The 15,526-nt window shown below is 39.3% G+C and overlaps 1 protein-coding gene across 7 annotated transcripts in view; it reads right to left on the bottom strand.

The window, feature by feature from the left end:
- Positions 1-14,853: 14,853 nt before the first annotated feature.
- Positions 14,854-15,526, bottom strand: part of PPIP5K2 (diphosphoinositol pentakisphosphate kinase 2) — a 39,143-nt gene continuing 38,470 nt past the window's right edge. For all 7 annotated transcript variants that reach the window (XR_008355458.1, XR_008355457.1, XM_053474504.1 and 4 more), the window contains one exon: positions 14,854-15,295. Coding sequence is in view for 5 of the 7 variants with exons in the window: in XM_053474504.1 (XP_053330479.1) it covers positions 15,195-15,295 (101 nt within the window). In the remaining 2 variants the exon portion in view is untranslated. The remainder of the gene's footprint in view (positions 15,296-15,526) is intronic.

Consider the following 15,526-nt stretch of genomic DNA (forward strand, 5'->3'; position numbering starts at 1 on the left):
GTATTGAAAAAACTAGTAATATTTTCCAATAAACAACTCATGGGAGGGGGCGTCTGTATGATGCACATAGGCATCAGTCTGGCACATATAGGCTATGGTGCTATATAAAACAATAATTACAAATGATCACGTGTTAACAAAAAATTAAGTCAAGCCTTCATCGGAGCTATTTGTACACCCTGTTCATTTTTTGTTCATTATATATAGTTTCACTAATTTGATGAAGGGTGTCAGCTTGTGATAAACGTTTTCTTTTTTTGCCATGCAGAGGGATTCCTCAGAATTGATTTCAATGGGAGCATATTCCCCATCAGCGATTGGCAGCTTTAGGCAGCCAAACTGGGAATTATGGTGTGTAACGGGGGGGGGGGGGGGGGGGTCTGCAGGTACGGGCTTTTCTTTTCTTCAACCAAAAAAATGCCTACTAAATACTTTAAAATCCATTCGTCTTTGGTGAGGCTGTTTGGGGCAACAGACTTTCCCTTTAATAAATAACAGGGATTAAAACTACTGGAATTTCCACTTACCATATTTTTGCCAGTTTCAAAAGGATTTTTAGGTGAAAAAAAATGTTTTTCTCTATTGAACTGATCAATAATCCAAAGCAATTAAACATATATATATATATATATATATATATATATATATATATATATATAAAATCACACACACACATTTGTATACAGTTGATTCCTTACAGCTGTTTTGTTCTACGCTAAAGCGTATTTCCTCTACGGGGATAATTACTACTAGAATCCATGTTTCTATAAGTGTCCTCCCCATGGATCCCTATTGTTTGATTACCTGCCAAAGATTCACAAGTCTTTGCAAAAAACAATTCCTGAAAATACTGCCCTCCCTAGAGAATGAAGTAAATAATATGGGAAATGTAGAGATATAAATGAATTCAGTCGTCTGATGGTACAATGGTTTAACAGAAATGTTAGGGGTTTCTGTGTTAGAAGAGAGCAATTTACCAAGCTGAATGAGTAGGAAATGAAATAATTTGCAATAAATACATTAGTATGGATCCAGCCAAGGAAAAAAATGCAATATTATAAAAATAAAAAAAAAAGTAGATGAACTTTGGTATAGAAGTGCTGCCATCTTGCAGTTGTATCACTTATACTAAGTGCAGATTCAGCAGGCAAATACTATACTTATTAAATGTTTTATATCGTTTTCTATATATACAATGGGGACTGGCCTGGGGGAAATTACTTTCCGGGCTGGTCCAAAACTGTTCAGCAGTGGCGGAACTACCGGGGTAGCGACTGCGAACGGGCCCTGGAGTTCTGCCAGTCAGGGGGCCCAAGGGGTGCCGAGCGGTTGCTGAAAACGACCGCTCAGCAACTCTTGGGCCCCCCTGACTGACAGAAATCCAGGATGCCTCTGCTCGCCTCTGCTCCCCGCCCCTGCTGCTGCTGCCGCCGTCGCCGCTGCTGCCGCCGCCGCGCTGCCAAGAGTGCAGTGTTGGGAGCGTGAGACGTTTGTCTCGGGTGCCGGCTCACGCTCCCAACACAGGAGTTGATGGTAAGTGACCTACAAAGGGGGGGTAGGGAGGGAGTGGGTAGATCGTGAGAAGGGGGGGGAGAGGGAGGGAGAGGGTAGATCGTGAGAAAGGGATAGATAGGTTGGGGGGGCCCTTAACAGATTCTCGCACCGGGGCACTGAGGTTTCTAGTTACGCCCCTGCTGTTCAAAACAGGGTTTGTCCAGCTTGGACGGGCTTACTCGCAGAGAAAAGACTGCATGCATGGTAAGAATGTGAGGTGTTTTATGTGTGAGGGAATAAAGTTTTATGGAGTATGTTGTAGTGTAAGAGTGTGTGTGTGTGTGTGTGTGTGTGTGTTAGAGTGTGTGTTAATGTAAGTGTGTGTTTTTATGTAAGAATTCTTTAGTGTGTGTGTGTCTGTGAGTTATGGGGGCACTCAGCTGTACCTGCCCTCCTGCATGGCAAACTGCTTGTGGGTGGCAACAGGGACAATTGCATCTGGGGGGGTTCTGCAGAATCCCCAAGCATTTGCAAGAGGAACACAATGAATATTTAAAGGGACCTCTCAGCTATCATATGCATTAAGATGCATGTAATGGCTGCACTGTCTCTTTATGAACCACAGTGTTCTAGGTTAAAACCACCCAGAGAGGCATTTGCGTGCCAACACAAGAGCAGGAAAAAAAGAAAAAAACATGTAAAAAAATAAAATAAAAAATATAAACAAAAAAGAGAAAAAAAACAATCAAATCCTTGCTCTTAATGATAAAAATATAAACAGGATGTCTTACCAACGACTGCATCAAAGCTAGGTAAAATATCTTCCCAGTCTTTTAAACCAAGTTGATAGATTCTAGTTACCGTACTCACCTTCTCAGCCTGATGGTAATCCGGACCTAGACATTGCAGCATGCTCTTTATGGATGCTGGAGCCCTGGCCATGCTGCTTCCATGAAACTTCATCACAAGGTCCCTTAAAAGTCCGCTAAACAAAATTAAGCTGCAAAGCAATTATCTCCTGGTGGATGTATTCAACTTTCTAAGAGAAGAAACCAGTCACAATCACAGATGGTGGGAAAATATTCCAGAGAAAATATTATAATATTTGAGTAGGCACAGAACAGGCCACTGGTCGAAATGTCCCAACTAATGTGTGTAAAATACAAATGGATACATTAAGAAACAAATTGATTGGTCTCCTCCCTGTCCCTCGCTACTCCGGTTTCTTTTAGTCTCATCTTTTTGTACCACCAACTTAAACATTTCCTGGCGGCACTTTCCCCTCTTTATGACCCAGAGACTCCTTATACTCCTTTTGAACTAATTTGCGCTGACAAGGCTCGGCACTCTCACCTTTTATCTGCTTTGTACAATCTGTACGTGACGCACCGCTCTCAGGCTAAGCCATACTTCCTTGGCTTGTGGGAGAGGGACTTGGGTCTTTCCCTGGATGCTGGAGATTGGGCCAAGGTCCTTCTTCTCGTCCATAGGGGGGCCACCTCCTCTAAACTCCAGGAGGCGTCCTATAAATTACTTACCAGATGGTATAAGGTTCCAGCGGAGCTTCACCATTTTCTGCCTCATGTTCCGCCACAGTGTTGGAGGTGTGGTACGGGCGTCGGCACTTACCTCCATATATGGTGGGACTGCCCTCTGTTGCAGCCCTTCTGGTTGGTTGTTGAAGCAGTGCTTCGGGTGGTCGTGGATCCAGTTCTCCTCCTCACGCCTGAGGTTGCCCTCCTTCACCATACACAGTCGAGCCTGGGATCCTATAAGCGTTCTCTGACTATCCAACTGATTAACGCGGCCAGGGCTACTGTCCCTAGGTTTTGGAAACAACCTATTACTCCTCCGATCTCTGCTTGGTTTTCGTATGTCAATTTTCTGTGTCAAATGGAGGATCTGGTGATGTCCTCTCGGGGCTTCGGTTATGCCAATGGCCTGAAGTGGCTGCCTTGGCAAGACTTTCCTCTACCTTCCAGGGGATACTGACGGGTCTTCCTGCTCCTTCGTCGGCTCTGGATCCTGCCTAGTTTCTGTCCTCGGATCTATGCTGTGTCTGGCTCTTTCCTGTTTTGTTCTCGCTGGTGTCCATACTCCAGTTATAGTATCGCTCCACAGGGTGCTACTCTTCTTCCTGTTTTACGTCCATTTCTTTACTTGTTTTTCGTTTCTCAATCCGTTCTGCCCAGTTCTGGGCTATTCATTTCTCAACTTCTTCACCTGTGAGGTATCCTCTCTCCCCAGCCGATTCTCACTTGTGGGTATTTTGGCTGTACGTGCTGTTGGTACATACCTGATTTATCTGCCTTTTATGATCCTTTTATGCTGTGCCTGATGGTTGTAATGTCTCTTGTCATGCTCTTTCCACCACTCATGTGTATATTTTGTACAGCTCTTTTATACCTCAGGTGTTTCTACTGTATTGTTTTTATTTCTTATTCAATAAACTGAGAATTGACAAAAAAAAAAAAAAAAAGAAACAAATTGATAAATACAAATTACCCTATTGATTTACTAGAGCATTTAAAGATGCAAACGAAAATATATTAAATAAGAATTGACACCTTCTTCAACAGGACAATGTCAACTCTATCAAAGAGCTATAAAAAGAACAAAGAAGAAAAAAAAATCAATATGGAGAATCCATTCTACAGATGCAGAAAATGTTTACTTTGGTGCTCCTGTAAATTTCAATATGAGAAAAGAAAAAAAAACATTCACTTTTAAATCCAATAATGACAATACATCATATAAAATGAAAGACACTTTATTTTGTAATTCCAAGAATGTTATATATATATATATATATCCTTATGTGTCCCTGTGGATATCAGTATGTTGGACGAACATCCAGGAAATTATATATATTATATATACGCTTCAGGGAACATAGTGGGAATATTAGAAACGGTTTCATAAAACATTGCGTTTCGGCACATTTTGCTGAATTCCATGATTGTAATCTGATTTTCTAGCTATGGATAGAGTAGTCCAAAGATAAGGAAAGAGAAAAAAAAAGACAAGTTGTAAACATTAAGTCCCAGTGGTTTAAATATTGATTTTAGTCTTTATAATTAGATCTATGTAGGGTATATTTTATATATATATTTTTTAAAGTTTTATATATATTTATTGAATTTAGCACTTTTATGTATTTATTAATTTATACATGAAGAAGCCTTAGTTTTAGATGCTTTTTATATTATGTAAGAATTTATTGGTATAAAAAGAAGGGTCTGGATGTAAAAAAATAAAAATAAAAGAGGACATCAAGAGAAAGATATTCTTTCTGTGGTAATTGTGGTTTTGAGAGACCAGGCTTGAGAAGAAGGCCTTTTGTTTTATGTATTGGAAACCCCAATTACAGATACCCGTTCCACACAACATGCCAGAAGAGTTTTGTTAAAACTCTACTATTTATAATAGTTTATAACTGAACAGCGTATATGCATTTTTATAAAAGCGTAAACATTTATTCAAAAGGTTGCACCTCAAGTTGGGGTAAAAAGTCAGGTAATTTGTAAATATCTAGTCATTTTGTATTTCAAGCATGCTATGCATGCGCATACAATACCATAAGAGTTCTCCTGTATTTGGAATGTATTATTGTAATGGTATAATCTAGGGTGGCATTAAAATTGCTGCCATGCAGCTGAAAAAAGTAAAAGTAGAGTCATTCTCATTTAAATACTTACATATATATCAACACATTTTTGGGGTGTACAGGTGGCCAGGCTATAGTGACCACCAGGGCCAGCCCAAGGCAAAATGCCGCCTGGGGCAAATTTTAAAATGCCCCCCCCCCTTAATCTACCCTTCCTCTCCCTCCGTCCCTGCCGCCCCCCCCATTATCTACATTTCCTTCCCGCCCCTATTATCTACCCTTACCCCCCCTTGTACTTACCTTTCAGCAGTCCTGTGGCGAGTCTCCCTGTTCGGTCTTGGTATTACAAGCTGGCACCGAGACCGAACAGGGAGACTTGCGGCAGAGGCGAGAGAGAGGGGCGCCGAGCGGGTAATGACAGCTTGGTAAGCCCCTTTCTCTGTCTTTCGCTTTTAAAAAAAAAGGGGCTTAGGGCGGCAAAGTGCCGCCCCTTCAAAAGTGCCGCCTGGAGCGGTTGCCCCACTCGGCTCCATTGTCGGGCCGGCCCTGGTGACCACAATGGACAGTGTTGCTATTCAGTGCGTGAGAGATAACAGATTTCCTTCCTTGTGTTTATACAGAGCTTATTGTCAACTTATGTCAAAGTATGTTGCATATGAAGAGGGGAGAACTGGCACCTTCTGGCTAGGGAGAAGGTAAAGACAAGTTGCCCCATTGAGTGTGTGTTTAGTGATGTTACTGTGTGTCTGGGTATGTTAGTGTGTGTGACTGTGTGTGCGCCCGGGTATGTTAGTGTGTGTGACTGTGTTTGTGCCTGGGTATGTTAGTGTGACTGTGTGTGTGCCTGGGTATATCAGTGTGTGTGTGACTGTGTGTGTGCCTGGGTATATTAGTGTGACTGTGCGTGTGCCTGGGTATGTTAGTGTAGGTGTCTCTGTGTGTCTTGGTAAATATGTGTTTGTTAGTGTTGTGTGTTAACATGTCCGGATGTGTTGTGACTGTGTGTGAGTATGTTAGTGTGACTGAACATGTTAGTATGTGTCTGCTTACATGGGTATGTTAGAATGTGTGACGGTGTGTCTGGGTATGTTGGTGTGGGTGTTGAGTGCATGGTCGTGTTGGTGTGAGTGTCCGGGTGTGTCTGCTTGTGTTTGCATATGTTCGTGTGTATGCCTGTGCATGTGGGCATGTTTTAGTGTGAACGTGGGTGCGATGTGTGTCTGTGTTTTAGTGCCAGTGTGCATGTGAGTTAATGTGTCTGTACAAGGTGGCAAACTGGGGCTTTAGCAGCCTTGGATGAAGATCCTGAAGGGTTGAATATATCGCCTGTCTTTTTAGCTGACAATTTGATGGCTTAGTATAATAGGGCTTAAAGTACACAGAAGCTTGGGGTGTTATACAAGTTTTTTATATATTTAAAGAATCCTAAACAGCAAAATTTTTACAAACATACAGCAATTTTTTAATGCTTTACTAATTTATATCCGTTTTTGAGATGGTGACAAGATTTTATATTTAATCACTGGTTTAGAAACTATTAAGGATTGTTTTAAATGAAAAAATATGCATGGTGTCCACCACTGATCCGGTTGGATTTGAAAATGTCCACCGTGAAACATGCTTGTGCCTATCCCTGGTCGTAGATGCAATTATGTATAAAATTAATTTATTTCCCATCTTGTGATTCTTACGCACTGAAATGTGAATTGTGATAGTTAAGCCAGGGCATTATTGTTCAACAATACACTAATTGTCAATTGGTATAACTGAGGCTGCTGCAATGATTACGAGCAATGAGGTACGCACTTTGAAGAAGCCTCTGGGCAGGCGAAACGCGTTGCAGTGACGGGCCAATACGTAGAACGCTGGCTCGCATTAGCTTTGCACGAAAAAGTCTGAGAGACCGCAGCATCAGACTTTTCAAATACGTTATATTTCTCGTGTTTATTTTACATAAGCCTTATATTTTAATTCGATAATAAACGTGTCCTTATGGATCACATTATGATTTGCTTAATTGCCTTTACATTTTTGAATTTTGGATTTGGAGCCTCTATATTTAACCCCTGGTCTGCCTTATTATTATTGTGGATCGTTTACATATACATTACAGTGAACAGAGTTGCTCCACAAAGTGTAAGTTTCCATCCCCTATTTTTTTGGAATTTAATTTGGGATTTTACAGAGCCCTATTTGTTTTGTGTTTTTTTTTTTTTACTGTTACGTACAGTATATATAGAATGCACCCTAAAAAGAATATGCTTATCCTGGAAGAAATATATATATTTGAAGCATCTACACAATGGTATCATTAAGTGTATTTTTTCTATTGTTTGGTGCTTTGACAATATTTGATTAAAATTATTTCACCGATGTCACTCAAAGTTTTTTCTTCTTGTTATTATACAGGTAGTAAGAGAGTTTCTACACTTACTTGTTGAGCAGTCTATTTGTATTATTGTATGGATTCCCCACTATCCCTGATAAACAAAAATACATTGCACCATAAAACCTGGTGGAACTACAAAAGGCTTACATGGCTTACATCTAGCAATCAAGTCTAGAATTCCCACATAGATTCAATTGTACAAATGGGTGTCCAGACATATTTAAGGCTTAGACAAAGATAACAGAAATGGGGAAAAGTTCAGGGCTGAATTTATATCTCATAAGGTACATTGTCAACAGTTATTACTGAATGCAGGGACATGGAAGGGTTCATAGAATTCCTGGGTGTCAAAACTGAAGGTGGCCAGTGACCCGTCTAGGGGATACTCATTGGCCAATATTGTAGAATGTGCTTCATATACTAACTACACATCCTTTTATCCTTTTCTTTTTTGATTCTGTCATTTAACAGTCATACACTACACATAAATAAATACAGAAGCGAGTCATTGTTTGCCACTCAGCATTCGCACAGAAGCAGCTGTGGCAGCAACTATTAGAAGTGCTGATTAGTTTAAAAGAAAGCTAAATTGTTTGCAGCTGATTCAGTTTATTCACTTTGTTAGCTTGTTTGTTCACATTTTATTTTCTATGTCGATATTTTTTATGCAGTCACAATGTGTAGGAACTCTCCATTATTGCTACATCTGGGTGCTTTGTCTAAAAAATGCAGATGCTGCAAGAATGACTGACCATACAATTGTACCATCTAGGACTACAGTATACATCCATATAGAATAATGCGCATAGACACGAAAAGAATACTAAAACACGGAGAACATAACGTATAGTCCACAACGCAATTGTTTTCTTTGTTTAAAGAACAAGTATTTAGTATAGAGGAAATAAGATCTTAAATTACAGCCCCATAAAACCACACACAACACTGATAAAGTAGGTTATTTGGGTGATTATTGGACCTTTGAACTTGTTCATTCAGTCACACCCTTCTTACTGCAATACATCAAAACATCATACGGTTTGTGGACCTTAATCACTTAAGCCTGAGTATGCAGGAGAGTTGCAGTTTTAACTCACCAAAATCATGGCCAATCCCAGCAGAAAGTCTCCTGCAAGTACCACTTGACTCTATAACGCATACTTCATGTAGGCAAACGCTATGTATTAAAAAGGTTTGCACAGTAGTTATTTTAAGAGCCCTAATATAAAAAGCATGCAATAAAACATTTTAAAAAAATGTACTTTATTTTTTCCTTAAAAGTGGAGAAAAAATTTCACTTCAAGATTGGTTGAAGTATCGTGCTTTTAGAATTCTAGAAAAGACAGCTTTACTTACAGATTTTTTCTTTTAGCCAATACAGCAGCCTACAGCCAGTAGTTCCTCCACATATTTTATGTAGGACACGTGCCATTAAATGGGAACCCCCACCAATTATTTGGAATAGCAGTTAGTTGTCTCATGTGAGGAAAAGACAAATTTGTGAACTCTTTCTTGCGTGAGGGCAGCAGAAGTTGGTGAGGAACTAGATGAGGGATGAAGCAGAACAGAATCAAGTGTGACGCCAAGGAAGCGAACTAGGTTTGAAGGGTGTAATGTGTTACTCTCAATTGAGATATCAAGAATTGTGGACAGAGGAGACAATGAAATAACCAGAAGCTCAGTCTTAGAGATGTTTAGCTGCAGGTAGGAGAAAGCCATCCACAATGCAATTTTAGAAAGACTGATGGTGAAATGAGTTAGAAGAAAGTGAGAGGTCAGGAGAGTAAACGTAAATGAGGGTGTTGTCTGCGGATAGGTGGTACTGGAAACAAAAAAGATTATATTTATTATGCAGATAGAATCCTTAAGACAAACAAGTTCCAGAGAGCTAGACACTAAACGTAAGTGTCAGAGAGGTATTATTTCTTCCTCCTGTAAATGAAGAATTTACAGGAGGATGGGGTAGTCAACAATGTAGAAGGCTGCAGAGAGGTTCAAGAACATTAACAGAGAGAAGTGACCTTTTGTTTTATACATGAGATAATTAGAAACTTTGGTAAGGACTGTCTCAGTAGTGTGTTGTGGACAAAGATTGTAAGCGGGTCAAGAAGAAGGGTTGGAGAAGAGAAAGTTATAGGTTATAAGTTCCAGCAGTTTGTACTCCAGAGAAAGGGATAAATGGTGGTAGTTTGATGGGTATGTGGGACCTAGGGAAGGGTTCTTTCAATGGGTGAGATCATAACCTCCTTCCACTGGTATGGAAACATGTTAAGATGGGTGTAAGGAAACCAGAAAGACATGGTAGGAGATATGAGGGAATAAAGTTAAACAGGCAGGTGATGGGAAGACAAGAGGACACCGGAAAACTTATTAGGGGGTGACAGGACTGAAGCAGCTGGAGGGGGGGCTTGTGACGAGAAGAGTGGTTGAGGTACAGTGTAAGTAGAACCATGGGGTATGATGTAATCCCTGATGCCATTTGTTTTTTTATATGGACAGCAGACTCTTGGTCAGAGAAGCTGGAAGGGAAGGCTAATTAGCATAGTAAATTAGCAAACAAAATTTGTTGTCACTTACCCTCGCTCACACTCTGTTGCGATAGCAGTTTGGCACTTTTTCTCCCTGCTTTCATACTTGCTACACCTCTGTGAATGCCTTTCCCTTAGAATTTCTACTGGTCAAAGGAACTGAAGCAGTTTTGAGTGCTTACATATTAAGGCAGAAAATATGAACTGGTTTAGGTTGAACCAGAATAAAATCCATAATTTTGATGACATTTTGTATTACATAATAATTAATAATTTCATCAAAACAAGCCTGCATTTGATTATTAATAAACTGGTAAACATGCACATATTAATTTGATCTGGAAATTAACAGGCATTCAATTTCTGTTCAGACTATGGAATTAGTTTTTTTGAACCATTTTTTAGAACATGGACCTAAAGAGACTTATTTAGTTGACCACTGGTAGCTTTTTTTGTAAAAGCAAAAATCAAGACTGGTTGAAAAACAATGGTACAAGGTAATATCACTGTAAGTGTGAGCTTCAAGAGAAGTATGGTGAGTTTTAAGACAGGTATAGGTGAGCTTGTGGAGCCAGATCACGCAACCTGGTTGATTCAGCCCTATAAACTTAAGAATGGGGAGCTTAAGCTGGCCCCTCGCTTTCCCACTGCTGAGCTGAGATCAACCAGCTATCTGTTCAAGTCTGGGCCAGGAAATGGCAAGCGCAAAACATGAAAGTGGATGCAAAATGCAATTCACATTGCAGGAATAATGAGCTGCAATGTCCAAATCCATATTTTTGACTTTAGTATCAAATAATTATGTAATTCAAAGCTGTACGTTTGTGACTTGGTTAAAATCATCAAGTTAGGCATAGTCACAAGGCCATGTATTCTCTGATGAACATCACCTGTATCTTGGGATTTGGCCGCTACCATGTCCCTATTCCCTTTTAGCAACTCTGCTTCTTCTCTTGCCTCTTCTTGTTCTATTGTCCCTGTGGGGCGCACAATGGCTCTACCCTTTTGCAGAAGTACTCCAAGAAGCCAGAATAAGGCAGAAGGAACCGTGGTGAAAGAGGCGTGTATTCTGTCTTCTTGGAGTACTTCTGCAAAAGGGCAGAGCCACAGGGACAGCCTCTCCCACATTCCCCAACCTGGAGGAGAGGGTGTGCACAGGTGCCGCTGAAGTGCGTTGGAAGGCCTGGTGGACGAAGAAAGAAGAGGCAGAGGAAGAAACAGCGCTGCGGAAGAAGAGAGGGACACGGAAGTGGTCATCTTAGAAGGTAGGGGAGACATTGAGAGAGAATTTAAATGACAGCAGTGAGACTATCACACAGTGAGAGAGTGTGAGTGAATGAAAAAGCAACAATCCGATACACAAGTCTATTAACAATATCTGGTCACTGTGCATATAGCCAAGGAATCATTCGTGTAGAAAAACATTGTGAGGTTTTCTATCTAAACGCAATATTAAAGATATGATTTGGATTTGACCCTATACATACGCATACAAATTTATATTTATATATATATATATATATACCGTATTTGCTCGATTATAAGACGAGGTTTTTTCCAGAGCAAATGCTCTGAAAAATACCCCTCGTCTTATAATCGGGGTCGTCTTCTAATCAGACCCCAAAAAAATGCTGGGGCCATGCTGCTTACCGGTCGCGAGCAGCGTCTCTTCTGTTAGAAGCAGGGCAGGAAGCTTGCAGCGTCCTCACAGAACTCTATCTCCCCCCTCCCTCCTCTGGGGGCGGGGCCAGAGAAGTTGCTACAGCCGGTCCCCTGCAGAAGTCTGCGAGTGGGAGATCTGCAGTTCAGGTGAGGGGGTGGGGGAGGGTTTTTGAGTATGTGTGAAGTGTGTGTGATTAAGGGAATGAATGAGTATTTAAATGTTTGTGAATGAGTGTGAGTGTGTGTGTGATAGCATGGATGTGTAAGGGGGGTGGGGGTTGTAGCATGGCATATGGAGGCTGTAATCCCACTGCTATCATCCCCAGGTTCCAGCATGTACTGGCTGCCTTGGCTTGATAGGAGTGTGATTGCTGTTAGCAGTTTGATATATATATATATATCAAACTGCTAACAGCAATCACACTCCTATCAAGCCAAGGCAGCCAGTACATGCTGGGTTAAAAGGCATATCATGGGGCTGAGTGGCATATAGGGGGTTAAAATGCATTTCTGGACCTCCAGAAATGCATTTTAACCCCCTATATGCCACTCAGCCCCATGATATGCCTATATACCTCCAGAAATGCTTTATACCCCCCTATATGCCACTCAGCCCCATGATATGCCTTTTAACCCCCTATATGCCAGAGTGGCATACAGGGGTATAAGGCATATCATGGGGCAGAGTGGCAAATAGGGGGGTATAAAGCATTTCTGGGGGCAGAGTGGCATAACTGGGGGGGGCAGGTTGGCAAATAAAAGGAAATTTAAAAAATATATTTTTCTCAATCATAGCTTTTATTAAACATGAAAATAATTTACATTAATTAATATTTACTGGTAAAACTTTTTCCCTATAGGGTAGTCTTATATTCAGGCTTTTTGTTTTTTTCCTAAATTAATATTTTGATTTTGGGGGGTCGTCTTATAATCGGGGTCGTCTTATAATCGAGCAACTACGGTATATATATATATATATATATATATATACACACACACACACATACATATATATATATATATATATATATATATATATATATATATATATATATATATATATATACACACACACATACATACACACATCTTGTTTTTGTAAATGTATATATATTTACTTTATTAAGGTTTTAAAAATTTATATGAAAAAGGTACATTTTATCACTGTTTTTATGAAAAAGGTATACCGTATTGGCCAGGTTATACGCTGCTCTTCCCCTCCCAAATTTAAGTCTTTAAAGTGGGGGTGCGGCCTATAATTGGCGTTTAGCGCAGGGATGCCCAATTCGTATTGCCCGACGCCCGAGACGTGCAGCTCCATCGCCGGACAGGGTTTTTTTTTTTTTTTTCTTTTTCATTTCCAGTAGCCCTGCTGCGAACAAGTAGCAGGGGTAGTATCCAGGTCCCCTGCAGCGCTGCAGGGGGCCTGTATCCTCCTCTCTGGCAGCCGGTGGAGGTCTGTGCGAGGCACACAGACAACCTCCGCTGCTGTTTATATATAACATATGCCGACCAACTTAAAATACATGTATTCCTGCTCATTAGATAAAATACTGTTTTCCCATTCCACTAACGTCTATTTTTACTTTAAAAATGCATTTTTAAAATAGCACCAAACTATAAGGGTGCGGCCTATAATCAGGCCAATACGGTATATCTTTCACTGATCGAAAGGGACAGAGCAAGCTCAGAGTTAGGTCAAATAATTCTTGCCAGTAACTTGAATTTTTAATGCTCAAACTCATTAGATCCAAAGTTTTCATCTCACAATAATTATTTACAACATGCACTTTGCAATTAGCAGAATATATACTCTAGAAATTATATATATATATATATATATATATATATATATATAATATTTAAAAAGACATCATTAAAACAGTATCACTGTATAGCCAATTTATGACAGTAAATAAATTGTCAAGGTTTTTTGTTTTTTTATTTTGCATTAAACATGGAGATGATTACCCACAATGTCAAACTGGATTCATGGTTTTTGGTCACACATATTCAACATTTTTTTGTTTTGTTTTATAGGACAAGAGAGTAAACGTGATACAATGATATACACAGTACTGACATTATATTAAAACCGATATATTTGGCTGAGCACTAGCCGAGATGCTAAAAAGCAAGCTTCCAAACATTGGAACTGTGACTGTAATGTAACGCAAATATTTTTATTGTAACATACACCCAAAATTATTATGTGTGAGAAAATTTTTAAAAAAGTACAAATAAAAAAAAAAAATAAGATGCAAAAATATTATTAGTCGACATCCTTGTTTGTAAAACATACGTCAATTGCTGCTGGAGCAACTTATCCAATAACAGTCCGGTCATATCATATGAAAGACAAAAGCGTGCAGACTTGCTAAGAAACCATCCAGTGGTCAACATAAATGTCTTATCGAACTTACAAGGAAGAGTACAAAACATTGACTGGTGTCAGTGTCGTGGCTTCAATGGCGCTCTCTATATTATCATAACAGATGGCAGAAATAGGCTAAAAAAGGTTAAAAATAGGACCAAATAGAAAAATATGTACTCAATTTGTGCTTCCCTTTGTTGTTCTTCTAGGTAGTTTTGGTGAATGATAGTTTTCCAAAGGTATTTTAAAACAAAATTGTTATGAAGACCACTCTCATCCAGGAATAAATAACATTTACCCTTCAATTTTTAAATATAAATTGAGATCCTCGAAATGACCTTGTTCATGCTGGATGTTTTAATTGGAAATTACCGATTTCATTTGAAAAGTATAACAATTTAGGGTACTTAATCAAAGGACTAAAAGTGGTGGATCTGTAATGTTTAAATGTAAAATTGTAGCGATATGGGATGCATTCAACTATTCTTTAACAGATTCGTTAACATTGTTTAGACTAGCAGCAACCATGTTAATATAGCTGATTATAATATAGATGTTAATAGGAGATGGTGGCTATTTCTACAATATAGCATTTCATATATGATATTAATATATTATTGGGATTACAATCTAAAGCATGATGCATTGAGCTCTGTCCAGCTCTATAATTTGAAAATGCTTAGGAAAGCAAGAAAAAAAGCTAGAACCATATGCACCAAAATGAACAATGATACGTATCTGATACAGTCTGACGTAGGATTAACTTTCAGTCTCGATTCCCATTTTCTTGTTGTGTTCAGAAACATGCAAATCGTCCTAACAGATACCATAAAAGTGCAAGATTTAACACTTGTCACTTTTAGAGCCCCCCCCACCAAAGTATTAAAAAAATATAGAAATTTGTGGTTGTAACAGACCCCGATAAAGCAGATATTTAGCCTTATACGATATTTACAATGTAAACAAAAATAATTACCTTCTTTATCTGTATGTACAAACTGAAAAGCAATATTAGAATACAAAAAATAGCATGTAGAATAGTTCAGATGCATTATCTATTAAATATGCCACCAATTCCACACCAACATTGAGAAGGGTGCAGTTTTACTTCGTGAATGCAGGACAAAAATTTGGTTTATTTTACTGTGGAATTGGTTTGTTGAGAATGTTGCCACTGGGTTCCCTCTCTTGCGTAGAAAGAGGCTCCATATCCAAGTCTGTATTTGTAAGTCCAGTGTCCGCTAAAGAAAAAGAAGGAAAAAGGATTGGAAAGTAATCTCATTGAATAAAATGCAGGTAATGTACTTATATCACGACACACACTGTTTTGTTTTAAGCACCAAAGGTATTCTGTATTGGAGCACAAATTACAAATAGAAGGAATTACATCTGTAACCTGCTACGTGGCACAAACGGCAAAGACGAAAATGTGTATAAGAGGCAGTAACGCCTTTTGTAAATAGGCATTCGTT

This window comes from Spea bombifrons, chromosome 1, assembly GCF_027358695.1.
Source record: "Spea bombifrons isolate aSpeBom1 chromosome 1, aSpeBom1.2.pri, whole genome shotgun sequence".
Lineage (NCBI taxonomy): Eukaryota > Metazoa > Chordata > Amphibia > Anura > Pelobatidae > Spea > Spea bombifrons.